At 34.4% G+C, this 25,772-nt stretch overlaps 1 protein-coding gene and 1 pseudogene across 4 annotated transcripts; both read right to left on the bottom strand.

The window, feature by feature from the left end:
* Positions 1–7,890: 7,890 nt before the first annotated feature.
* LOC132255012 (5.8S ribosomal RNA) lies at positions 7,891–8,044 on the bottom strand (annotated as a pseudogene).
* Positions 8,045–11,754: 3,710 nt separating this feature from the next.
* Positions 11,755–25,359, bottom strand: LOC132252663 (uncharacterized). 4 transcript variants are annotated; one of them, XM_059741719.1, is made up of 7 exons: positions 25,249–25,359; positions 25,035–25,125; positions 16,661–16,711; positions 16,495–16,546; positions 14,791–14,886; positions 12,101–12,179; positions 11,755–12,015 (listed from the first exon to the last, which is right to left on the bottom strand). In XM_059741719.1, the coding sequence occupies exons 3-7, from the start codon at positions 16,695–16,697 to the stop codon at positions 11,938–11,940; spliced, it is 342 nt and encodes a 113-aa protein (XP_059597702.1). In that variant the 5' UTR covers positions 16,698–16,711; positions 25,035–25,125; positions 25,249–25,359; the 3' UTR covers positions 11,755–11,937. The 4 variants fall into 4 exon arrangements, with proteins under 4 accessions (XP_059597702.1, XP_059597701.1, XP_059597700.1 ...); XM_059741718.1 differs by having other exon boundaries at positions 16,661–16,706; positions 25,037–25,125; XM_059741717.1 differs by lacking the exon at positions 25,035–25,125 and having other exon boundaries at positions 16,661–16,706; positions 25,249–25,357.
* Between the last annotated feature and the right edge of the window lie 413 nt (positions 25,360–25,772).

Raw genomic sequence — 25,772 nt, 5'->3', positions numbered from 1 at the left:
CTTGAAGGAATCATTGATGGTGGTGGACCCCGATGTCCACATTATTTGCCAAACACCATAATTGAGTGATGAGAAAATGAAAAAAAAAAGTTAAGAAAAAACAAAAAAGTGATGCCAAACATGGTGTTATGAGGTGGGTGGAGCGAAAACAACAAAACAAACTAGTAGGATTTTTTGTTGTTATTCCATACTGAGAAAATAAAGGGCTACTCTAGGTGAATAGAAGTTAAAAAATGTCTTTTTAAACACAATAAAATGAAGCACAAGAAGTACAAATATAAAGAGGTAAGGTTATAGAAAGTAAACTCAAATTTATAGTGGTTCGACACTTCCGTGCTTACATCCACTCTCCTCAAGCTCCTACCTGAGTGAGGGTTCCACTTATACTTGAAGTTTCAACCAAGCTTCTAATCACTTTTTACACTTGGATTCCAGCTCCAATGGATTCTTATACAATCTCTTCAAGTCTTTACTCACTTGAATGTTTTAACACTCAATTAACAAGTTTGAATCTCTCAACCTAGCTCAACAATGACTCAAATACAACTCAAGGCTAGGATGAATCACTAAGGTGCACTAAAGAATATGCAAATGGAAGTTTAATGCACTAAGAAAATAATGAGAGCTTTTATGACAATAATAAGTAGGTAAACAAATAAATGCAAGTGTTCTCTTGCTCATAAATGAGGTAGAGCTCTCAATTTATAAGTTTCTAACCTCAGGAGCTAAAAATCCAAAAAGCAATCTCGACTAGTCGAGCTGGGGGTTGACTGGTTCACTAGCCGTTGAAACATTAAATGCTTGGCAGGTGACCGTTACCCTCGACCAAACCTTAACCGGGAAGGCAAATCCATAAACCAGGAAAGAAAGGCTACTGGAAGAGAGATAATGTTTTTTGCATCTCTTGACTTAGAAGGAGTAATCGGTAGACCGGTACCTAGCCGATTGAGCCGGTTGACCAGTGCCTCGACTAGTTCACCATTTTTAGTTCGAAAACCTATCTTTTTCTGGTCTTTTTGCTTCTAGCACTTAGGCAAGGACTTTAGATAAAATAATATGCCAATTTTGAATGTTTTGCCTAAGGTTCATTTGATAGAACTCAGATTTGGATGGAAATGTAACTTTAATGCATAAACCGAGTTTTAAAGATGTATGAAATGATATGAATATCCTAAGTACACCCATGCATTCGTCTTACGTATGTTTCTTATGATTAAAAGGTCTTTCAAAAGTCTTAATCTTGCATTCATTAGGTCCTTTAATGAATTTCCAAATTAACACCTGAAATTCTTTATAATTCAAATCAATTAGTAACTTAACCATGATTTGTTATCATCAAAACATGATTAGAAGAATCATTGGGCTAACACATACCCAAAGGACTAATTTTGAATTACCAAAATATAGAAGACTTGAAGGAATCATTAATGGTGGTGGACCAAGATGTCTACATTATTTGCCAGACACCATATTTGAGTGATGTGAAAACGAAAGAAAAGCAAAGGAAAAACAAAAAAAGGTGATGACAAACATGGTCTTGTGAGGTGGGTGGAGCGAAAGCAACAAAGCAAACTAGCAGGATTTTTTGTTGCTATTCCATACCTCAAAGGATTGATTTTGAATTACCAAAATACAGAAGACCTGAAGGAATCATTAACGGTGGATGACCCAGATGTCCACATTATTTTTCAAACACCATAATCAAGTGATGAGAAAATGAAAGAAAAGCAAAGGAAAGGAAAAAAAACGTGATGCCAAACATGGTCTTGTAAGGTGGATGGAGTGAAAGCAACAAAGCAAACTAACAAGATTTTTTGTTGCTATTTCATACCTCAAATGACTGATTTTGAATTACCAAAATACAGAAGACTTGAAGGAATCATTGATGGTGGACAACCCAGATGTCCACATTATTTGCCAGACACCATAATTGAGTGATGAGAAAACGAAAGAAAAGCAAAAAAGGTGATGTCAAACATTGTCTTGTAAGGTGGATGGAGCGAAAGCAACAAAGAAAACTAGTAGGATTTTTCGTTGCTATTCCATACCTCTAAATCACCATAATAATAATAACAATAACACCAAATTTTAAGGTTATTTTTTGTTATAAAAAAATACTAGGAAAAGAAAAAAAATAATTAAGGAAAATAATTTTTTCATATTTGGTTTCACTATAGAAAATATATATATAAAAAATCAAATATAATTAAAATTAATTTGAAATTTATATATTTTAAAAGTATTTAATCTTTTTATAATTTAGAAAAAATAAGTAAAACGAGTTTGAAGAAATGTATAAAAATAATTTATTAAATTTAAACTTATTTCTTATTTTCCTTCATTTTTTCTTTTCTTCTACTTTTTCTTTCTATTTTCTTTCCTTCTCATTTTCCCTCAAATTTTCCAAGAACCAAACATAGCTTAAAGGTTTAGAATCTTATGCACAAGACTTTCAATTTTTTTTACAATATTATTTTATTAGTTAAGAATTAAAATTTAATGTACCATATCTAACACTAACAAAAAAAATTATAACAACCAGTCTTATCTTTTAAGAATGTATTGTTTAAATGAGATTAAAAATTAAAAATAAATTTTAATTCATTTAACAACTAAATTAAAATGAAATTTATATATATCATAAATTTATACAATTTTGAATCATTTTATATGGAGGATTGAGAATGGAGAGATTGAAGAATTGTTTGGTGACGAGGAGATTGATTGAAGATTTTATAGTCTTAAGGTTCTATGGGATGAAATTTTTTGTAAAGAGTTTAAATTTTTGTAAAAAATAAAATTAGTTTTATGTTATCTGATTTCATGGAAATATAAAGTTTTAATTCAAAGATTATGTTTTAAAAATATTATTTTTAAAATATATTTAGCAAAGATTTATAAAAATTTAAAATTAAAATTAATTAATCTATCAACTAAATTAAAATAAGATTTATATATATTTTTATAGATTTACATGTGTAAAATCTTTGAAATGCCTCAACTTAAAATAACCTTACAAAATTTCATTAATCTACTAGAATTTGCATTAGGATGAATACCATCATAATAATAATTACGCTCCACATATGACGTATCTTAACATCCACTTGGAGGTTAAAAAATAATTAAAGTAAGGGAAACTAATATATTTAAAATTTAAAAATCATGATGAAGATTTGGACAATAATTCAAGTAGGCATCTTTGAAATTTGACTTCCAAATCCATTTGTCAATATACACCACCCTATGACAATTAAATAAATTAAAAGAAGGAAAAAAAAATGTTAAAGGAATGACATAAGAATTATTTATGTATGACTAGATTTAAAGTTTAATTATCTGAGGAATCCTTTATTATGAAAATATAGGGAACAATTATATTTAAGGAGTAGACGGGGTTGATAATGACTAAAGGGTACAAATTTTGCATAATTGATCTAAAAAGGTAGAGAAGGTTTGTAGATTGTTGTGGAGGATATAAACCCATTTTGTGAGTCGAAAATGCTCAAAATACCCTTAAGAGTGTTTTTTTAAAAAGGACAATTAAGTACTCATGATAATTAATATATTAAGATTTCAAGAAAAATTAATAATAAATAAAATCTTTTTCTAAATCTATTTAACAATCATATAGTTTTTATTTTATTTTATTTTTTCAAGTTGCAACTATTATCTTAATTTATTTTTCATTTTAAGGTTCAATTATTATTATTCTTTATTTTGATTAATTAAATGAAACTGTACAAGACATATTTATATTAATTAGCTAAAAAGGATAGATTTTTTAGCAATACGATTAAAATAAATAAAAACAAGGAATTTGATTTTCTTTATAAAATAGATTGGGAAAAGTATATTTCGATACATTCGTATGAAAAAAAAAATCATAAAATAGGAACTCAAGTTTATAAAATACAAATTTTAAGCATCCATCTAAAAATAATTATCATTTCATGCATTTTTTTGGTTAAATATATTATATTTGACAATTTAAGTATTATCTTTTAATAATGTAGGTAATACCTTTGACCTGCATACAACTTGAATTATTTTTAGATAGTTTCTATTGTATAATTAGTTCATCATTTGATATAAATATCAAATAATTAAAAAATATATCTTTTTTTTTTAAGAATTTTAATTATATTTGACTTTCTTTTGTATTTTCTATTGTGTAAACCACATATAAGAAAATCATTTTCTTTAACATTTTTTTTTCTTTCCTTAATAATTTTCGAGAACCAAACATGGCTTGTAGGTTTGGATTATAGGGTATAGATGCCATAAATACTGGAATGAGTTCGGGTTTTCCATGCTAAATGTCTTTATTATTATTTGGTAGCGCTTTTCCAAAATTGTTCCATTCCCAAAACCACTTAATTTGCTTAAATATTTTAACCTCACGATATCATAACATTATAATGGAATAGATTTTGTTGGTGTTCAAATCATGTCAACTCAATTTCCAAACCATTTGGATTGTCATTTGGTGAAAAATAGAAAGAAATTTTACTTGATTGAAAAGCATTTCATTTTTATTTGAATATGCTGCAATGAAACAGTTACTAAACCATGGGGTAGCAGAAGAAGTAATCGAGAAAATGAAGAAGGATGTTTAAGAATTCTTTATGCTGCCATTGGAGGAGAAGAATGCTTACACATAGCTACCAAATAGCATTGAAGGTTATCACAAAGAATGCTTAACAGTTTTCTTAAATTTTGTCCAAAGTTTATGAATTTTTATTTTTTATAATTTTTTTTTACTTAAATTGAAACTTATTAATCAAGGTAAGATTTCAGCCACATCGAGAAACAATTTACGTGAAAAGGGACTGATAAAATCTTGAGTTAACAGATGTAAAAGACATAAGGCCAAAGACTCTAGAACTCCAACCCACTGAATCAAGAATAGAAACACAAATTTATCTACCAACCTACACTAATCTCATATCTACAATGCAACACCATCGTACTCTTAAGTGACTTGAAAGGATGTGAATATTTCTCACAAGCTTCATAATGAAATTCAAATTAGCTCTGAGAGTTTTGGGTTAGGCACAAAGAGTAATAATGCATAGCTTTTGTGTGTGAGTTTTTAAGTGAACTTAAGACTCAATTTAAAGCATGTATTTTACTAAAAATAAAAAAATAAATTTAAGAAACTTCAAGAATTTTGGAAAGATAAATTTTAAAAAAAATTCAAAGAGAGTCAGAAAATGTTTCCTTTTTAAATTCTCAATTTAATTTATTTTCAAATTTATTAAGAGTTTAAGAAATATTTTCTTTTTAAATTATCAATTTAAAACGCTCTTTTAAATTATTTTATTATTAATTTTCATGCAAGTCTACTCTATACATTTTACATCATTATTCTCAATTAACTCAACAATATTAGAGTGTAACATCCCCAATTGATTTTGCACCAACCTTAAGTCTTCAAAGACAATGATTGAGGCATTTCTTCTCCTATTTTCTCCGATGTAGAAAAAAAAACTTGAATAAGGTTAAAGTTGGTCTATAGCAAAAAGTCTTAATTTGAGTTAGCCTTTTTTTTTTTTTTTTTCCAAATGATATGCAGGTCCATCTAGCCTTCAACTCAAATTTTTTATTCAAAAATCACATGTGGATATGTGAACAAGTAAAAGTTGAGTTTTACCTAACATATCATTTTGAAAATTAGGAAATTTAAAAGGTATTAGTTTGTTAAACTCACCACCCCTGTCTATTCTACAAAACAAGAAGATTAGCAAAGAAAAAGTATTCATATTTGTACTACAAAATAAAAAGATTAGCAAAGAGAGAAATTGTACGCATGAGTGCAGAGTTTTGGGTTAAAACAACCCTTTTGATGGGAAAAATATTAAATTTAACCACTTTGTCAAACTAATGTGTAAAATGATCCTTTTATTATCACATAGGAGTCATATCACTAATATATATATATATATTTAATTTAAGTTGAAGCCTCAATTGCCAATTAAGGCTTCAATTATCAATTACGACTTTATTTTTTAACCCGAAACCTTACTTGCCAATTGAGGTTTCAACTAAAAAAAGAAACCTCAATCGTCAACTAAGACTTAATTTTTTAATTGAAGCCTCAATTAACAATTGCGGTTTTATTTTTAAACTGAAATCTCAATTGTCAATTGAGGCTTTATTTTTGTGAAAGGATTATGTGACACTCACGTTACTAGAAAAAAGCCATACTGAATATAAGTTTCAAAAGTGGCTTAAAAGGTATAAATTTTATGATCAAAGATGCCATTTTGACCCAAATCCCATGGGTGCATGAGACTCTAGTTAATCATAGATTTCATAGATAAAAATCAGAGTTAGGATGATTCAACCCCTAAGCGTCAAGAATTCTTTAACATAATGTTAGAACATTTTCCAATTTAAATTTGAGAGTTGACTTTATTTGAATATGCTTTTGATTTTTTTTTTTTTTTAAATAAGCTTCAGTGTTTTTTTTAAAAAGAAATAAAAATAAATAAAAATAGGAGCTTCTATATAGAAAGTAAAAATTTTATCCAACAAATATAAGGCTCACCTTATATCCTTATAAAATAAAAAATTTTAAATTTTTTAATACCTCAAAATTTTTAATCAATATTTAAATATCATTATATTTTCAATATGATCCTTTAAAAGTTAAAATTACTTATATTTTTTATTTTCAAAAAAAAAAAAAAGAATGAATTTTTATGTTTTTTAATTATTAAGATGGATGAAATAATCCCAAATTTGCAAAAATAACTTCTTCCATGTTTGAATTTGAAAAATAACTCATTTCCAACATAAATACTCTTCAATATTTGGATTATTTTAATATAAATTTTAGAAGAAAGTGTTATTTTGACTGGAAAACATGAAAGACATTTTTGTTAAAAATTGATCTTTTTTTAAGGCTAAAATATATATAGGTTTATATTTACAAATTTGAGACTATTTCGTCCTCTTAATCAAATAACTTAAAAAAGAAAAGAGTTAATTCCACAAGTGGGTTTAAAATACTCACAAAATTGCAATATATATATATATATATATATATATATATATATATATATATGAAATTACAAATTTACCCTCGTGTGTTGAGCACATGACACTTCCATTCATTAAAGCTAACATTGTTAAATAACAAATGTACATTGCAACTATTTAAGAAGTATGAAGGGCACATTGCTTGATTTTAGTACATGGTGAGAAACTTGTTGAACAAGTTATGTGTAAAGTTTTATGGTTCATGTATGATAGAAAATACAGATCTACTACAACACTGGATTTGCAATTTTGGTTAGTATTTAAAGAAAAGACCATAGGACAAAAAGAATTAAACTTTTGGTGGAAAACAATAAAGAAAGGACTACATGGAAAAAGGGAAGAGATCATTATAAAGGAAGATTATTGAATAGAAATAATTCCAAGAACCTAAGGCAAGACATAGAGTATCACTACTACTATCACAAAAAGGGGTATATCATAAAATTTATGAAATTTTGAAAAAGACCTAAAAAACGAAGAAAAAAAAAAAAACAAATCAAAGAAGCCTACAAGTGTAACTAGTGTTCTTAAAGTTGCGAAATGTAAATCAAAAGTAGATTTGTTAATAGTTTTTAAAATGCTTAAATTAGGAATTGTCTACTTGTACCATACAAGCCCTTGTAGAGACTGGTTTGACATGTAAATTGTTTGTAAAATCATTTTAATGGGCAATAATGCACCAAGTTGCTCCACGAGAAGGGGAGGGGTTTGTGAAACCATCACTTGTCGTGGCATACATCGTCGGGTAATCACGGATGAGGGCATCCACGGGAGGCCAATGTCTACCCTCGCTCTACACCCCTCTAGTACAAGGCTCTAGGAGGGAGAGAGGCAACAAGTGTGTGACACCAAGGTAAATATGCTTGACCTTATGGCTTTGGGAGCAACTTGCATTTAAAGACTTGATGATTCACAAGATTCTACAATTCATACCAAGTATTGCATTTTGCGACGTTCTTCATCAATGAGAGAGCCTAGATATCCATTGTCAAGAATTATTTATGTATGAAAATAAAGGCGCCTAACCGACATGCCCAAGATCAAGGCAACTGGAGTGTGTTGCTTCGCCCAAGTTACTTAGCGCGTTTTGTGCCAAAGTTTGTTGTTCGCTCAAGAGGGCTTTTGTGAATCTTTGTAATAAAGGGATAATACAGAGTGGGCCGTAATTTAGCATCTTACACGCTTAGTTTCTTCCATTGGTGGCATATATTATTTTGTCTGTCATTGGTGATTATTTAATAAAACTATGAGAGTATTTCATGAAATATAAATAAGAGGTTTTTAGGATATTTAATCGATGGTAAACAAAAGTTGAAAACTAAGTAGGGAGGAAGATAAAATATTTTAGATTTGATAGTGGACTTGAGCATTAGAACAAGAAGTTCACAAAGTATTGCGAGAATTCTTATATAACTTAACATCACATGTAAAGAAATTACAAAGCAAAATGGAGTGGTTGAAAAGATGAATAGAACACCATTGGAATGACTAGGTGGCTAAGATTAATCATTGGGTTACTTAAGAATTTAAGGGCTAAAGCTATCAACATAACTTATCATGTAATTACTTAGTTGTCAAGTTTTACAATTATTTTCAATATTCCAAAAGAAGTGTCAAGTAAATCAATTGACTTTTCATCTATTGAAATATTTGATTGTTGCACTTATCTTCATATATAGGTGAAAAAAAAATTCAATCCAAAATAAAAAAGGTATATATTCCTTGGGTTTGAAAAAAGGATTGATTAAAGACTATAGACTTTGGGATCCAACAATTAAAGAAAAAAAAGTGGTGAGTAGAGATGTATTCGATGAAAAACATATGTTAAAGAAAGATCAAGGACAAATGAAATTGTTATTGAAAAAAAATTCAACTACATGACCAATCATCGAGATGAAATTTGAGAAAAATGTCATTAAATATGAAATCCCTCCTAATTGATGTCCCTATTAGAACTTTATATAGGCATCTTTCTCTATTGCTCTAAAGAATCATCGTATTGGGTAAGGACATCAATTTTAAGATTTTAATTTTTTTTTCATTATTTATTGGAATAGGAGATCTTTAATTTTTTTTGGGGTGCAATTAGGAAGGATGATAGTTATCAATGTCTTGGTGCTATGTCAAATGAGAATCCAATGCACATGTTGACTAAAGTTGTTCTTAAGGATAAGTTCAAGCATTGGTTGAATGTCATTAATTTTTCATTTTGTAGAACATGGAAGGTCAATTTTATCGAAGAGCCAGGTCAATCAACTTCTATTAGGACTTCTATTGATTCTTGACCAATGCACATGTTGACTAAAGTTGTTCTTAAGGATAAGTTCAAGCATTGGTTGAATGTCATTAATTTTTCATTTTGTAGAACATGGAAGGTCAATTTTATCGAAGAGTCAGGTCAGTCAACTTCTATTAGGACTTCTATTGATTCTTGATTTGATTAGAGGGACTCCTAGCAGTAAACTTGTATGAAGGGGCCCTATGGAGATGCAAGAGATGCAAGAGCTGCCAATCAGATCGACCAATAAATGATAGGCCCATGCAGAGATGTCCCTGAAATAGGGGATTGGTTGATTGGAAAGCTTAGGCAGTGTATAAAGGAGAACAATTTAGCATATTGGGAAAAACACATATGAAGATGTTTACAAGTTTGGAAAATTGAGTTAAAGAATAGATGGTCTAAAAATGTTTCAAATTTCAATTTTATGTTTTTCTAAGTTTGATATATCCTATTTGGATATTTAGGAAGTCTTCTCTTGTTAGATAAGATAGTCCTATGATGAGATTTGTTATGAAAATAGGTTCTTCCTCGTGTGAAATATTCCTATGAAATTAAGAAGGAATATAGGAAGAGTTTTGATTGAAATTATGAATCTTTTTTTTATGTAATTAGAACTAAAATATGAGAGTTTTATAATTGTAATTACACCTTTGAATATAAATAATTGATAATAGTGAATTAGTTTACCTTCTCCCTCTAAATGTAGGTAAATGCTAAATTATGTTAAATCTTGTATTCTCATATGATTTTTTTTTCATTTATTTTTCATTTTCTTGCCCATTTCTAACTTGCTACTACATAATAACAGGTGGTATCAGGCTTTTTGTGTTTGCACAACAAATGGTCTCAGTATTTCCAGCACCACAAAAATGATATTTTACTTAATTGCTCCTCAGTGGAAAAGTTGGAAAGAAAAATTAAATCATCGACTATACCTTTTTTTTTTTTTTTTCAAAACTTTTCTCGTCTTTGTGCAAGAAAATTAGTATATTTTCTCTTTAGTATTTGTTTCTCTTTTATATATATTCAAATGAAACCTTAATCATCTTTTATATGAAGTATAAAAGAATTAGAAAATATTCAAATTTTAAATGATTTTTATTATACTTTGTCCACTTCCTATTTCATATATCAAATTACAATAGAATTTAAAATTCTTTTATACGTTTTTCCCCCCTTTGCTACCACATAAATGCAAAGACAGTATGTGAGTTAAATACCTTAAAAGAAAAAGAAATTAAAATGTGATAGAAAACAAATGTAACCTCTTGAAATTCAAGGAAACAAAACACTAAACTTTTTCATGTATTTTATTCCATTTATAAATGCAACATGACAAAAATAGACAAAAATATAAATGGAAGCCCTTTGGGTCCTTCATTTTATATTTTATCAACTTCGACCAATTCTATTTCTATAGCACAACCGATACTATAAAGTTCAATGAGTATATAATATATAAAGATACTAATCAATACGAATTATTCTTTCTTTCAAATGGCTACTTGTATTAAAAATTAAATGTAATTCCTCCTAAACAATAAAATATGTTGACACGATTTCAATGAATATACAGTACATAAAGATATGACCAATTAGTACGAATTATTCTTTCTTTTAAATAGCTACTTATACTAAAATATAAGTAAATATAATTCCTCCTAGATAACAAAATATGTTGACACAAGGAGGAATATATTTACTAATTATATCATTTGCAATAGCCTCAATCTCGCGACGTTCTTCGAACCAACCATAGACTTTATTGAGATAGGTTAACCAAGGGAGCTTCCACTCTCATAACTCGTATATGAAAATTTCATCTTGTACAACTCAAATAGAAACCCATAAATACCAGTTGAAACCAAAATGTAATAAATAAATAAAAACATATTTCAATGGATCCAATTAGTATTTTTCCGATCTAGGATAAACAAACAAATTTTTCTTCATTTTGCTTTTTTTTTGTATTAATCTTTGTAAGTAAATTATATTTTAATTTAACAAAGCACTAAACTTTACTTTAATTTTCATGCAGGATCAACTAGCTTATCATAATAAAATTTATCAATATAGTTGAGCAGAGATTTGATGTAATAATACCATACAAAATTCAAGTAAAATTAAATTAATCAAATAGGACACTACGGTTATATTTGGATACATATTCTATTTTTTATTTTTAAAATTAAAATTTTGATATAAAATATGACAACCCTTTGTATAAAAAATAAAAATTTATCCTATAATCTTAAAACTACTTTTCAATATTAAAAAAAAAATGAGGATGTGTCCTAAAATTTTAAACAAATTTAAAAATATTTTTAAATACCAAGATATCCACTTTTTTCTTTTTTAATAAAAATTCCTATATTTGATATAAAACTCTATTTTAAAAAATGAAAAATAAAAAATGTATCCAAACATAAGCAAAATTGTTAGATTTCATTGTGAGATTTCTTAGATTCTACAATTCATAGTGAAATGAAGACGAGATATAACTGACTGAACTATGAAAAAAAAAAAATTAACATTGATGAGATTCAAAAATGCTAGTTAATGAAAGAGTTTCTCCGCCAGGATGACTAAGAAAAATGCTGAAAAATGTGTCATGCCCAAAGCAATGTTACAATGAAGAATAGAATGAGAGCTAACCCGAAACAAAATCCGACAATCGCCATGAAAGCCTGGATGCAGAGGAAATGTAACTAGAGACATGTAAGGAATCATTAAACAAGTGAGAACAATATCAAAATCTCATGTACGACTTACCTTTCCCTGAGATTCAAACTTGAATTTTACTGTAAACCATGACAATCCTCTATCTACAATAGGAGCAAGTGCAAGGGCCCTGCATGAGAAGCACCTCTACAAAAATCACAGAAAACCCAAAGGAAAAAAAAAAAAATAGGGTTGAATATGCTATAGTTGAATAACAGCCACAATGCTGGGAAGGTCAATAACAAAAGCATTGACTTGAATGTTAGCAGTGTCATTTACACTGGCCATAAGAACCAGAGGTAATGCGTACAGTTGGTAAGTGGGGAGGAGGGGATGAGAAATTGCAAAGTCTTGAATTTAATTGTTTCATGCAATTCCGTTTTCCAATACTCTATATGATAATATACATTGTACGGAACAAAAATAGGGTTGTTTTAAAATTTTGAACAAATAAAAATTTCATATCAATATCTAATATTTAATAAAAAAGAATGAAACAAGAGTAAGTACATTCTCTTCTCCTTAACATGGTATTAAAGCAGTCTCCAAACTCTTAACTCCTAGTTGCAAACTTGATTTCCACTGGAAGTTGCAGTTTGCTTATTTTGTTATTCAAGTAAGTTACTTCAATCTATCATAGTTTAAATGACTTGGGATGGTAGTTGTCATGGGCACGAATTTTCCCACAAATTTTTTGCATCCACGCAGCGCTTAGAAGCCCTCTGAGCCAACATACTCAAACCCACATGAGATTGCAATCAAGAAAAAACTCACAAAGACACACAAGGCTATGGAGCTCAATCCCTAACTTGTATTTTATTTCTTCTCTAAATAACAATACAAGACATAGCTCAACAAGACTTCCACAATCTCTTTGGTGAGTTCATGCTCTCTCTCAAGCTATGTTTTAAGAAAGTTCTCCCTCTCAATATACCTCTGTATATTCTCTATGATCTCCAGATTGCACGATAATTCAAAGGGCACTCCAGTCCTCCTTTTATAGGTGTGACACCAACCACTCCCTATTCGATAAGGAGCAATACATCTTCCTTAAGCTTGTCCCAATGCCAAGACATCTTTGTTGTGTTCTGCCTGAAGTCTACCCACTCTTGTGCCTTGAGTCAGTTCATTCATGCATTTGAATCAGCTGATGCATCCGATCAGCTTGCTATAGAGTCTCTAGGCAGCCTACTACATGTGTCTCTATGCAACTAGTGTGCATGCCAAGCCCTCTCTTAGCCTACAGATCTAGCAATTTTCCTTGGTGCCAATCTTTTCTTTGGTTCTAGCTCCTTGTTGTTCCTTGAGCGTGTCAGTCATGCTCATATGTGTTCCCGCATCTGGATCACGTCCATGCCGAGGCAACCTGCCCATGTTTGCTCTGCCTAGTTGTTGCTATAGCATCATGCCATGCCCAAGCCCTCTTCTTGGTGCAGCAACGAGTCATGGCATTGCACCCATGACTCCTCATCTCTACGCACAAGGCATTGTGCCTTTGTGCTAAGCATTAGGCATCACATCTGAGTCGGCTTCCCTTATCTCTATGCACAAGCCTCAAGGCATTGTGCCCTTGTGCCAAGCCACCTTATTGCACAAGGCATTTCCCCCTCATGCTACCGTTGGGAAGGGAAGACTGCATAGCACCCCAAGTCGTTGCAACCATGAGTTGCACACCATCACATGTCATGGAGCCCATGTATGGCTGCTAGCAAGGCGTTGCCCATGTGCCTTGCTCATGTCTGAGGACTTGCACTGAAGCCCCTAAGTGTGGCCATGCCCATGCCACCTCGTCTCCCTTGAGTCACCCCCACCCTCGCCCCCCTTAAAAGAGCATTTTAAGCCCTTTTAATTAATTCAGGAAAATCTAGAAAATTCCCTTCCACTTGGAGTCTCCCTTTTGAAGGTTCCTATAAATCTTTTATCTCTAAGCAAATTAACCAAGTCACTTAATTGTTTTGCAACATTCCTTCCCTTCCCATAGTGTATTTCAAGATCTCTTAATGAACAAGACAATTGGTGGAGGGCATGAAGTAAATGGAATTTATCACCATATCGGCCCACCTCTTACTCCAATTGCTCTACATACTTCCATTTCTTCTATGTAGTGGCACACCTTTCACTTCGCATCTTTAGCATATGGGACTTCTAGTTATATTGGACTCCAAGTTAAAGCACCAAGTTTGCGAGTCAAGAAAATAGCTTCATCATAGTGTTGTTCTAGTCCTTTTTGTGCTATAATCAATAAGAGGAGTACTAGTCCTTTTCATCTTGTTCATTTAGACATTTACAGTTTATGTTGTGTTGTTCCTAATGTTGAACTAAACTTTCTTATTGCTATTTTATTAATTAGATCAATGAAAATGGTATGAGCATAAAGAGGCTGAATAATAGGTACTAATCTCTTAAAAAAAAAATTTTAAAAATAATCTTATAGAAACATCATCAGGTGACTATGCACAAGTAAATGGTCTGACAAGGCGTGAGAAAAACATTCATTTTTGTGCAAGAACCAAGTATTTGCATCTTAATCAACCAAAGAATAAATGGCTGAAGACAATAAATGACTGAACAAAAAGAAAATCATAAGTTTTAGGCCAGACACTTTTTTCATCAATTATATACAACAACAATAAATCAAATAGTCCTAAATTTCAAGAGAATAATGCTCAGCAGCTATGCATACTCACAAGTCACAAATACCTCATCCTTAACTAATTTACATGAATGAATTATTTACTTACCATACCAAGAGAAACGTTGTAAGATAGTATGCAGTATTCAGGAGTCCATAGGATAATATTCCAGAAATTCCATATCTCTTCAGTTTCTTTAGAAGACTGAAAGGTTAAGCAAGAGTGAGCTCTCAATGTAAGTAGACATGCATTTATGCATACAAAGGGCAAAAGGATTGAGGTATCACTTCTTACAGATTGTTTGCATGAAATTCAGTAGTAGAAGAGAAATTAATATGATTGGGACAAGATCACTCATCCAAACAATAGTTTATTTACTGAGAAAAGGTCTACAGCATACTCATGCAGTAGACAAAATGAATCTTTTGTGTCATGTTCCAATAATGTTAACAAACTACATTAAATTCATAAGGTTACATAGAAAAAGAAAGAAAAGACATTGTTGCAATAGTTTGTCTGTTACACTGCTAGCACCCAGACTACGACCAAATCCTTGCATTCAAATTGAATTTCAAACTCCCAATGTGAAAAAGGAAGATACAAAAAAGAAAAGAAAAAAAAGAAGAAAAAAAAAAGTGGGAAAGAAAAGAGACATGGGATTTCTATGTATAATAAATACATATTATATGTATAGATAAATGCATGTATGTGCATATGTGATAGAGGCTGGTCAGACACATTTCAAGAAGTTTCACAACTTGCTTTGGAATGACAAACACCTGGATCAATAAATGGCTTGTCTCCATTATTGAGAAATTGCAGATAAATTTCATCCACTACGGGCATGGGGTGGCTGGACAAAGTTATGCCATTTGGTGGGATGTAGTGGACTTAAGACAGAAAATTCTCAATCATTCTTCTGTCCCTTGTGCAGTGTTGAAGCTGACAATATTATTGAGCATACAAGGAATGTGATGTAAAACATCATTGAGGAGCCATGAGCTGCGAATGCATGGAGAAATTAAGTTATGATTAAGTTTTGGTGAGGGATTTTCAGATGCAGATCATATGGCAAATTATCAACTTCAGAGAATTGCACGTTTTTATTCATTTCCATACACATTGAATAATCATATTTAAAATCTCTCATTCACTTGTTTCGCTTCCATTAGTGCTCCTTCCACATGCCTATTAGCAGCACAGACCTCATGATAGTTTGGTAAAGGTAAGACAATAAAATTGAAAAATACAGCTAAAGCCTAAAATATTGGCTAATAAAGAGAGAAACCATCCAAGTTCTATCTTAAATGACTCTACAAGTTCTAAACAGGGAGACAAGGACTTCAACCTGGTCCATCAATGCATATAAATGGGTAAACATTCCAACAGCCATTACGTTAGAAGTACACTAAAAGAAAATTATTAAACAATGTTGTTTCCAAAAAAATTCCATGTTAAAGAATAGAAGAACATACTGCTATAAATGAAATTCATTCAAAATCAGTTCAAACAGTAAAGTTAAGAATTGTGACTGCAATTTTTTTCTAAGAAAGAAACAACAATTGTGACTGCATATCACCCACACTTGTTTTATTTACAATCCACACAATGTATTCTTCCCTAGCATGTTATCCCATTAAGTAGCCTCCAGATAAAATTCCCTTTCCAACTCTGTCAATCAGTCAAAAAATTTCATGTAAAATGTAAAATACATGGGTACACAAAAACAACTATATAAACTGCCATCCCATCATTAATAAATCAGTTGTCTATAACATAGACTAATAGCATTGTAAGGCAAGTAGGAAGTACTCTTTTGATGTGTGCAGTTCTCCTTCACCATTTTCGCCCTTTGCACTTGAGTCTATAAAAATATGTATAAGTAGATTTTTAGAAATATCAAGTTTATCAAATGTAAAATATGGTATCACAAAAAGCTACACCATTTTTCCAGTTATCATTTGAAAGATATTGATACCTTCATGGTTGGCAGAGTAGTCATGACCATTTGACATGCCAGAAGCCTAACCTACAACAAAGGCAATGTTGAAAAAGCAATATTCAAAATTCAATGAAAAAAATAGAAGACAAACAAATGAACAAATAGCATATCATCACACTCAATTGTTTTCCACATATGATAAACTAAATGAAAGAAACAAGGAATATATTGAGAAAAAACCCTATGATCAATGGATATGCAGTCGCATTCCAGCACAGATATAGGATCAAACAAGTAACTAATCTAGACATAGCTGCAGCAAATTTGTGTATCTCTGAATGTGTGTCTGCTTTTTGTGGGGGTATTTATTATGACATGTTCTTGGTGCAGACAAACCATCTGCATTTACTTGAGGATTAGGTAAAAAACATACTTTTCATTTAAAATGAGGCCTTGAACATCAAGCCACGGTGAGTTTTCAAATAAGGAAAACGTAATAGCTTTACAATGAGTCCCATAGCAAGAAGGCATATAATTCCATTCATCAGCATACCAGAATATAGAATAGTGTGGACATGTGGACACATGCCAGAATTAGCATTGGACACACTAACATGCCAGTCATACATAGAAAGAATTTCCAAAGATATTAAAGTAAAACACTGGTAGTAAGCAAATTATACCCAGAAAAACATGCAAGTATAGGCCAAGATCAAATCTTAATTTTAATTTCTAGAAAAAAAAAAATTTATATCAACCAATAGAAATGGTATCACCAGCAATTAACACCAAAACACACCAACATATCGGAATGCATAACACGTGTACCCATCTCCAATCAGCACTACACCTATACAAGTTAGCCTGTAGCAGGTCATAATAGGTTCAGACTATAAAACCTTCCAAATCTTCCTTTGCAAGGCTTAGAAACCATTTTCTAAGTAATTTACAATTTTAAAAGCCTGTGACAAGATTTTGGATGAAGAGCTTGAATTATATACTCACAAACCCACTCCAAAATTTCCTTAAGGTAATACACATTTTTTGAAGTCCTTTCCAATGTCTTCTCTTATTTGAGTTAGAAAAGCCAATTTTTTTATGAATTGATTACTACGTCTATTGAGGTTTGAGGTGTATAACTAATTTCTTAATATATCATAATTTACATCAGTTATTAGAAATTAAGGTTCAATCCTTTTACACTAAGAAAATCCTGAGCAATTAAAAAATACCTTCTTTAATATTATTAAATTTAAGTTTCCTTCAGGTCTTTGAGTCAAATAGAAATTAGTGTAAAAGGAATTTTAATTTTCTTACACTAAGAAAATTAAAAAATAGGCAAAATAATTTTCAAATTTTGGAACTTTATAGGTAATGCTTATTAAAATAAAGCAACAAAGTTTGTCATTTGCCATTGAATGAACCAATTGTAGAAAACTATGCAAAAAATTTTATTAGTATGGATTTTTTTTTTCTACCGATAAATAGAATTCAATTTCAAACCTGCCCCTCCCAACCCACCACTTGCTGCTTGAGGCAAGCTTAGAGGCAGAAAACTATTTACAATTCTACGTATGGATAAAAATTATTCTTAGATTTTATGCCAAATTCCATATTTATAGGTATCAATTTATTATTCTACTGTTGTCAAAAGCTTCAATTTTAGGCGTCCTCATGGTTATGCCACCCTTAAATGAGAACAACTTTGGTCTTCTGTTTTTCTTTTTGAGCTCTTCAAATTTTTGCAAGGTATTTTTATAATCTTATTAAGCTCAATGGGAGAGAGAGAGAGAGAGAGGGCGAGAGAGAGAGAGAGGGCGTGAGGGAGTGTGAGAGCGCGTGCGACGGCGACGACGATGAGTCCGGCGAGGCGAGTCGAAAGCGAAGCTTCACGGTGGAATCCAAGACTTTCGAGCTTGCCTTGGATGATAGGAAAGGGAAACGCCAGATTCGCATTGTGGAGAAGAAGCGGGGGGTCTCGACATGGGTTCGATTAGGGCTGGAAAGCTTAGGGCTCTTCAAGGAGGGACTAATCCATTGTATACGAGACGAAAAAGAAGGGAGATGGGAAAAGGAGTGGAAAGAAAGAGGCAAGCTGTATACATTGGCTCGGGGTTTCAACAGAGCGGGTGGTTTTTTAAGGTTGGGGGTTGTGGATCTGGAACGAAAAAGGTTTTGTATCTTCTTACCGAGAGGTAGGAGGAACAAAAGAGGATGGACGACTATGGCGGAGATGGTACATCAAATGGAAGAACTGGCTAGTGGAAGAACAAACTTGCAGGAGGTAAGGACCGTCGGAAAAGCTACTCCGGCGAAATCATACGCAGAAGCAGTCATGAGAACAAATTGGAATGGCTTAAACGCAATCAAGATGAAGGTCACTAGGGAGGAGATTGCTGGAAATTTACAGAAGCTGGAGCACTGCCTCGTCGCGAGCTGGAAGTCCAACGAAAAGGAAGAAGAAGACTTGGAGAGATTGGGAAGTCATTGGGCGAATTCTTGGGGTCTTAAAGGCAAGCTAGGGCTGGCCAAGTTGGAACAAGGTAGGGCACTGTTGGAGTTTGAAGATCTAAGAGAGGCACACCGTGTGGTCTCCTCGGGGAGCAGAGTGATGGGAGGAGCTCACTTAGGGTTGGATCTATGGAATCCAAAGACGGGATGTCGGGTAGAGGAGGAGATGGAACAGGAAGCTTGGGTTAAAATCTTCGGCCTTCCAATTTCGCTATGGAGCCCGGGGATTCTGAAGAAAATAGGGGAGGAATGTGGGGGCTTTGTAGATATTGACGAGCGGACAAGGTCGATGGGGGAGATTCAATGGGCTAGGATACTGGTCAAAATAAGAGGTGATTTTAGACCAAGTATGTTAGAAATTGAGGTAGAGGAGGAGGTATACACTGTGACACTGTGGTGGGAGATTAGGCCGGTGGTGAGACGGATCTTCTCTGCGACGGAAAACAGGAGGAGAAAGGAGGTCAGGGGTGACTCGTATTCACGCGCGGAGAAGCGCGTGGGGAAGGAGCTGGTAGACGCGGGAATCGAGGAACTGCACCTGCCAGATGTTGGGAGTGATCTGCAGGAGAATAGGCCGGGTCTAGTGCCCGGGAACCAGATCCATGGCCCGGTGACCCGGGATTGGGCCTATCCAGATGGAAGAGTGGCTGGGTCAACCGCATGTGGCCCAAATATGGATCTTAATGAGTTGGAGAAGGATGGTGGGCAGACTAAAATAGACGGGCCTTTGGGCCGAAAGTTAAAAAATAAGTCAAAGGTGGCTAGTGATTCAGAGGCAGGCCCATCGTCTAGTAGTTGGGCTGCTGAACTGGGCTGCCATCCTTTAGTTGAGGTGGAAGGCCTGGAAAGGGAGGGCCCAACTGTTCCCCTAGAGAAGGCTGGTTTTTTGGGCCGTTTTAGCTCCAGAAAAGGACCCATTTCAGAGGATCCTTTGACGAGCTGGGTGCCAGAGGAGTTTAGAAGGGAACAGAGGGATGATGGCTTTTCAATGACTGATCGAGCGCTGTAAGAGGAAGCTAAAAGGTATGTCCTGATTTCCCATCCTAAAGGAAAATGGGTTATGGGGACACCTCTTCTTCTCTCTTCTAATTCTGATCGGGCTCCGGAGGGGGAGTCTTTTGATCGCCCAGGGGGAATTGAGGAGGAATTAAGGGGGGACATGTCAACATGGTTAACAGTCTATGAGGGGAACGTTGAGAATGAAAATGGATCTTGGAAGCTGGGAGAGGACAACAAAAGCAGAGACAAGGTTAAGGGCAAGGAGGAGAACACTGGGGTCTCTGGTTCTCAAGATACCGAAAATGAGAAAGAGGATCTATGAGAGGACTGTAGTCTTGCAAAATTTAGCCAATTCTTGGGATTCTCTATGAAGGGGCTGGAAAAGGAGATATTGAATTTTCTGATTAAAATCAAAAAGAGGCGGGAAAAGATTCACAGCAAAGAACTTTTGGAGAAGTCCAAGTTTGAAAGGGAACTAAAGAGGCTGGAATGCTCTATCAATTACGAGGGGGGGAATAAGCAGAAAGGTCCTTCACAGGGCAAAAGGAATCAGTTGATAGTTGCCCAATGAAGCTGAAGATTATAACCTGGAATGTGAGGGGAGCTAATGACAGCTCTAAGAGGAAAATTATTAAGAGCTATATAAGGAACCAGAGGGTGGACCTAATGTGTATTCAGGAAACCAAGATTCAGGAGATGTCGGAGGGTATTGTGAGAAGTCTGGGTTCGGGGAGATTCTTAGATTGGAGAGCCTTAAATGTGGAGGGGGCTGCGGGTGGCATTTTGATATGCTGGGACAAGCGGGTTCTGGATATTTTGGATTGGGAGGAGGGTCAGTTCTCTTTGTCTTGTAGATTCAAGACCACAGTAAATGGGGCTACTTGGGTTTTTACGGGAGTGTATGGTCCTTTTACCAAAGTGGAAAGGGAGGGTATGTGGGAAGAACTTGGGGCAATAAGAGGCCTTTGGGATGATCCCTGGTGTCTCGATGGGGATTTTAATATCACTCTGTTTCAACAAGAAAGGAGCAGCCAAAGAAGAATCAGCTCAGCCATGCGGAGATTTGCAGAGACTGTGGATGATCTAGAGCTGGTGGACCTGCCCCTTCAGGGGGGAGAGTTCACATGGAATGGGGGGCTTAATAATCAGGCGTGGGTGAGACTAGACAGATTTTTAGTTTCCCCTAGCTGGTTAGATCAGTTTAGTGGATTCACTCAGGGCAGGTTGTCTCGGCCAATTTCTGATCATTTTCCAATCGTGTTAGAGGGGGGTGGAATAAGAAGAGGCCCAACCCCGTTTAGATTCGAAAATATGTGGCTTAAGGTTGAAGGGTTTAATGACATTGTTAGAACCTGGTGGCAGGGAATTGAAGTCAGGGGCAGCGCTAGCTATAGACTGGTTGTTAAATTGAAGGAAATTAAAAAGAAGCTGAAAGTGTGGAACAAAGAGGTTTTTGGGAGGCTGGAAACTAATAAAGCCTCAACCTTACAACAAGTAGATTTTTGGGATCGGGTGGAAAGTGAGAGAATCTTGACTGTGGAGGAAGCTGAATTAAAAAAGGAAGCTAAAGACTCCTTTAAGAAATGGGTCCTGTTGGAGGAAGCCCATTGGAGACAGCACTCAAGGGAGATTTGGTTAAGGGAGGGGGATAGAAACATGGGGTTCTTCCATAGAATGGCAAGTGCTCATCGAAGAAACAACGCTATGGACAGAATTAAGGTTAATGGGGAGTGGCTAGTAGAGGAGCAGGAGGTGAGAGAAGGAGTTGAGAATTCGTTTCAGCAGTTGCTTTCTGAAGATATGGGTTGGCAGGCGGATATTGGTAGAATTCAGGTGGGTTGCATCATTCAGCAAGAAGCAGAGAGTCTGGAAATCCCATTTGCAGAGATTGAGATTCACTCGGCGCTGATGGAGATGAATGGGGATAAAGCCCTTGGCCCGGATGGTTTTACTGTAGCCTTTTGGCAAAATGCATGGGATTTTACCAAAGAGGAGATCATGGAGATGTTTAAAGAATTTCATGAGCATAATTCCTTTATTAGGAGCCTTAACAATACTTTCTTGGTGTTGATACCTAAGAAAAGCGGGGCTGAGGATCTTGGAGACTTTAGACCTATCAGCCTGTTGGGGGGGGGGCTCTATAAACTTTTGGCTAAAATCTTAGCTAATAGGCTCAAAAAAGTGATTGGTAAGGTGGTCTCTATTGCTCAGAATGCCTTTGTAATGGGAAGACAAATTCTGGATGCGTCTTTAATTGCTAATGAGGTGATAGATTCGTGGCAGAAGAGAAAAGAAAAGGGTCTTATTTGCAAATTGGATATAGAAAAAGCTTATAACAGCATTAATTGGAATTTCTTAATGAAGGTCCTTCAAAAAATGGGCTTTGGGACCAAGTGGGTGGGATGGATGTGGAGTTGCGTGTCTTCTGCTAAATTCTCTATTCTTGTTAATGGAGTGCCAGTTGGGTTTTTCCCTAGCACTAGAGGGCTTCGTCAAGGGGATCCTCTATCCCCTTACCTCTTTGTTATGGGAATGGAGGTTCTGGACATCCTTATCAGGAGAGCGGTGAAGGGGGGATATCTTTCAGGATGCAACATTCGGGGTGGTAGTAGAACTTCCTTGAATATCTCCCACCTATTTTTTGCTGATGACACAATTGTGTTTTGTGAGGCGAGCAAAGAGCAAGTTTCTCACCTAAGCTGGATTCTTTTTTGGTTTGAAGCGGCTTCGGGTCTTCGAATTAATCTAGCCAAAAGCGAAATCATTCCAGTTGGAGAAGTGGAGGAGATTCTTGAGATGGCAGTTGAGTTAGGGTGCAGGGTGGGGTCTCTGCCCTCTCATTATTTGGGTCTCCCCTTAGGGGTCCCCAATAGGGCTACTTCTATGTGGGATGGAGTGGAAGAGAGGGTCAGAAGGAGACTTGCGCTTTGGAAAAGACAGTACATTTCCAAAGGGGGGAGGATCACTCTCATAAAAAGCATCTTGGCTAGCATGTCAATTTACCAAATGTCTATTTTCCGAATGCCCAAGTCTGTTGCTAAAAGAGTGGAGAAATCCCAAAGAGATTTCCTATGGGGGGGAGGAAACTTAGAGGGAAAAGTTCACTTAGTTAAATGGGATGCGGTCTGTACAGAAAAACACAAGGGAGGGCTAGGATTAAGGAGAATAGTCACTCTGAATAGAGCCTTGCTGGGCAAGTGGATTTGGAGGTTTGCTTGTGAAAAGGATAACCTTTGGAAACAAGTGATCACTATGAAATATGGGCAAGAGGATTATGGTTGGAGGTCAAAGAAGGCTAGTGGGGCGGCCGGAGTAGGGGTCTGGAAGGAGATTATGAAAGAATCTGTTTGGTGCTGGGAAAATTTGGCTTTTATAGTTGGGAAGGGTTCCAAAATCAAATTTTGGAAAGATAGTTGGTGCACTGACACTCCGTTGTCCCAATGCTTCAATCATCTCTTTGTCCTTGCCGTGCATAGGGATGCTACGATTGAGGAGATGTGGGATCAGGACTCGGGCCAAGGAGATTGGAATTTTGTTTTTGTGAGGGACTTCAATGATTGGGAGTTGGATATGGTTGGGGAGCTGCTTCATACTTTGAGGGGTCATAGGCCCTCCCTGGAGGATGATTCAGTTATGTGGAGGCATGGAAGAAATGGTCTATTCAGGGTCAAAGAAGCTTACAAGCTGTTAGACAAGCCTAATGTCACAGTATTTCCCGCAAGGAGAATATGGGTGGATAGGGTGCCAACTAAAGTCTGCTTTTTTGCTTGGGAGGCTACGTGGGGGAAGGTGCTCACTCTGGACAGACTCCAGATAAGAGGGGTGCAACTCCCAAATTGTTGCTTTTTGTGTGGTTGTGAAGAAGAGAATGTAAATCATATTCTTTTACACTGTATAGTGACTAGAGCCCTATGAGATATTATTTTTGGGTTGATAGATGTTAAGTGGGTCCTCCCAGAAACTGTAAATGAGACTTTAATCTCTTGGAGGGGCTCATTTGTAGGGAAGAAAAGGAAAAAGATTTGGAAATCCATTCCGTTATGTATTTTTTGGACGGTTTGGAAGGAGAGGAATAGGTTAGCCTTTAAGGGGGGTGCGTTGAATATTCAGAAATTAAAGAATTCTTTTGTCTGTAACTTGTGGAATTGGGACAAAGTGTATTTAGGTGAGGAGTCTTTCTCCCTTATAGGTTTTTTGGAGTGGATAGCTTCCACTTAAGGGGAGGTAGTTCTTTTTGTTCCTTTTTCTCTTTTTGAGGCAGTAGCCGTCTTGTATACTCCCTGTATGCTTTGTGGCGTTTAGCCTTTTCTAATGCATATCTTGTTTACTTATCAAAAAAAAAAAAAATTTGCAAGGTACTTCTATCCAGGTTCTAGGAAACACCCACTTTTTTAAATCTCCAATAATTTAGTGTTCTGTGGCTGAGGGAATAGACTTATTTTTGGTTGAAACACATAAAATTCTTGGATATGTATATATATATTTTTTGGCATCAGGTCCTTTTAGGTTGATTTTTCTACTTATTTTTCACCCACCAATTAACATTGCCCTAACTCTATTATCTAACCGAGCAAATGTTTATGAACTAGCAAATCATACTAAAATTTCTTACTAGTTGACATGTGCATCATCTCAGCATGTCATTCCAACACCAAACTACAACCATAATCCCACTAACATCCTAACTGCCTCAATGAGTATGGATTACAGAAATGCAATTAAAATATACTTCCCTATTTAATTTCATAATTTTTATAATAATATTTCAGCAATATTTCCACATAGTAGCTTATGTGAGAAATCCCCATTTCTGTTTAAAATCGAAAAACCCTATAGCTTGCGCAAGTAAATAGGAAAAAAAAAAAACAGAGGTTTTGCAGAATTGGGAGAGCAGACTCACACCAGCATGGCCATTGATTGAGCAGAAACGTAGATGACGATGATGGTGGTGGAATTGGGAGAAATTGTTGAGTTTGGGAACCCTAGGAAAGCTGGGATTGAAAGAAGAGGATTGTGAGAGAGAATTGGAAATTTAAGAAACAAACACAAAAAATAAATCCAAGAAATAAATAAGAAGCGTAAAAATGAAATAGAGAAGAGTGTGTATGACGCACCTGATGATGTGAAAGCAGCTTCAGCTGGTGAAGGCAAACTTTCGACGGGAGAGACATCAGGATACTGGCCTCTGACAACAATCGCTCCAAAATATTCTTTCTATACCATTTATTATTATTATTATTATTATTATTATTATTTTATTATTATTTTCAGGTTATTGAAGTGTAATGTCCACCGTACACCCTTACATGATGAAGCCTTTAGAACTCTCCATGGAGCCTAAATCTCACATTGCTAATCACCCTATAATAACCAGCATATAGTAAATTCAAAGTATCATTAATGATAGATTTCAAACTTAGGACCATATATCATTTATTGAGACCACACTTCTTAATGTTCATCCTTAACGACACACTCATATATATCAAATTACCCAATGACCTACTTTTCCTATTTTCTCATTTTTAGAAATAAAAAGAAAAAATAATAATTTCTATTTTTAATTTTTTAATTTTTTTTATAAGTAAATTTTTGTTCTCATTAGGACCTGTGGAACCTCCCACAAGTCCTCCCGAAT

Source organism: Vitis vinifera, chromosome 13 (genome assembly GCF_030704535.1).
Source record: "Vitis vinifera cultivar Pinot Noir 40024 chromosome 13, ASM3070453v1".
Classification (NCBI taxonomy): domain Eukaryota; kingdom Viridiplantae; phylum Streptophyta; class Magnoliopsida; order Vitales; family Vitaceae; genus Vitis; species Vitis vinifera.
Note: the sequence above shows the minus strand (reverse complement) of the source record. Positions and strands in the feature narration are given on the sequence as shown.

Bases quoted from the DNA above. Each gene is read 5' to 3' on its own strand.
- LOC132252663 (XM_059741717.1), bottom strand. From the start codon at position 25,305: ATGTCTCTCCCGTCGAAAGTTTGCCTTCACCAGCTGAAGCTGCTTTCA. The intron at 16,707-25,248 runs GTGCGTCATACA...GTTGTAGGTTAG, and splicing joins AGCTGCTTTCACATCATCAG to GCTTCTGGCATGTCAAATGG. The intron at 12,016-12,100 runs GTAAGTCGTACA...CTCTGCATCCAG, and splicing joins AGTTTGAATCTCAGGGAAAG to GCTTTCATGGCGATTGTCGG.